The 1,762-nt window shown below is 33.5% G+C and overlaps 1 protein-coding gene across 1 annotated transcript; it reads right to left on the bottom strand.

Annotated features, from left to right (window-relative positions):
- Positions 1–227: 227 nt before the first annotated feature.
- LOC109592239 (ankyrin repeat domain-containing protein 50-like) lies at positions 228–1,747 on the bottom strand. The gene has a single exon (XM_020007743.1). The coding sequence runs from the start codon at positions 1,656–1,658 to the stop codon at positions 888–890; it is 771 nt and encodes a 256-aa protein (XP_019863302.1). The 5' UTR covers positions 1,659–1,747; the 3' UTR covers positions 228–887.
- Positions 1,748–1,762: the final 15 nt, after the last annotated feature.

The raw sequence follows: 1,762 nt of genomic DNA, 5'->3' as shown, positions 1-1,762 counted from the left end.
GTGTGGGCATATTTTGTATATAATATTATAGTGAATTAGTGTAGGTTGGTTTGGATTTCTATGTATCAATTTTACTGTAGATCTTTATTACACTTTGCATACATTGTAATAGAGGCTCCTGATTTTTATCCTGATGTGATGTAGGAATAGATGCTTATTAAAACTCTTTGTGTGGTAATTGGAATTATAATGTGAGGGGCAACTGCATGTTGCAAATTTGTGGTTCAGTTTGTGGATTTATTAAAATTTTATGATAAACAAAAAACAGCAACTAAAGATAATAATGTTATTTAAAAACTATGACTAAATATCATTACTTTTTTATTATGTCAGCAAAATATCAGCTCTTATAGACTACATTTAGCAATGTTCACGGAAAGGCAGAAGAAGGGGAGAGTGAGGTTAGGGAGAAAAAGTGAGATCGAGTTGGTATGTGCATAGAGTATAATAGTTATGCGGGTGCAGAGATTGGAATATATGATTGTCTATGAAAGTCAAATGCCCTTTTACTGTCAGTGGGTAGGGTTGGTATACTGGTAAATGGTTGGTGGAAAGATTCTGTTTCACTGGCAGCAGTAGAATTTGCCTGCATTCGATAATTTTTTTTAAACAATTCTGCTTGCAGACGTTCAACCTTTAGCTTTGTTCTTAATTGTTCTTTAATTTCTTCAACTTTGATTTTCATGAGTGACGAATATGTTTTCCCACCATTATTTTCCAATAATTGAACTATATCATTTAACTTATTGACTCTAGCAATATCTAATGGTGTCATCTGCTCTTTACTAATAACATTGACATCAGCATCATTATTTAGTAGGTACCGAACAACTGAAATTGACTTGCTACCTGATATTGCATATGAAAGAGGAGAGAGTTTTAAAAAGTTATCTTGTTTTGTTAACATCAGAATCAAATAGATCTAGTAGTAATGTTTGTACTACTTCGTCACTGCCACAGGAAGAAGCTATCATGAGAGGAGTTAGATTGGTGGATTGTATCAATGGCCTACTGAGGTCACTTGATATTTGATTGATTATATACTCTACATTGTCCGACACACAAGCAGTAAATATGTCTTGTTGATATTTTGTTAGATTAATTTTATCAACCAACAACTTAATCAAGTTTTTATGTCCTCCATAACAAGCTGCAGTTACTGCCTTCTCCATTTCTTCTTGATTAGGATTATAATTACTTAAAAGGACAGTAATTACTTCAATGTGCCCATTATTTGCAGCATGACAGAGTGCAGTCGAACCATAATAATTAGTAACTGATGGATTGGCATTATATGTCATTAATAAAAGTGCAACTGCTTCACTTTTTCCATTTGCACTAGCACGCATCAATGCAGTGTCACCTTTACTGTCAGTGATATTAGGATCAGCTTCCTCTAATAACAATAATAAAACTTCAGTGTATCCTTTATCACTGGCAATCATTAGTGGTGTCACTTTTTTCTTATTCTGGGCATTAACATTTACATGCCATGACAGCAATGTTTGTATGATGTCTATTGTATTATCCTCACTGCTGCTAGTAAGTAATGCATAGTGTAATGCATTGTTGCCATCATTATCACAAATACTAGGATCTGCCCCATTCTCCAGCAATGTTAGTATAATATCCTTGTGACCGCATTCACATGCTATCATTAAGATAGTTTCTCCAGTTTCTTGTTGATGGTTAAAATTACGAATCTCTTTTAACAGTAATTTAACTACCTCTAAATGCCCATTAATGCAAGCAAAAATTAATG

This window comes from Amphimedon queenslandica, unplaced genomic scaffold, assembly GCF_000090795.2.
Source record: "Amphimedon queenslandica unplaced genomic scaffold, v1.1 AMPQUscaffold_5877_Cont22161, whole genome shotgun sequence".
Lineage (NCBI taxonomy): Eukaryota > Metazoa > Porifera > Demospongiae > Haplosclerida > Niphatidae > Amphimedon > Amphimedon queenslandica.
Note: the sequence above shows the minus strand (reverse complement) of the source record. Positions and strands in the feature narration are given on the sequence as shown.

Excerpts from the sequence above, each read along its gene's own strand:
- LOC109592239 (XM_020007743.1), bottom strand. The coding sequence starts at position 1,658 with ATGATAGCATGTGAATGCGGTCACAAGGATATTATACTAACATTGCTG.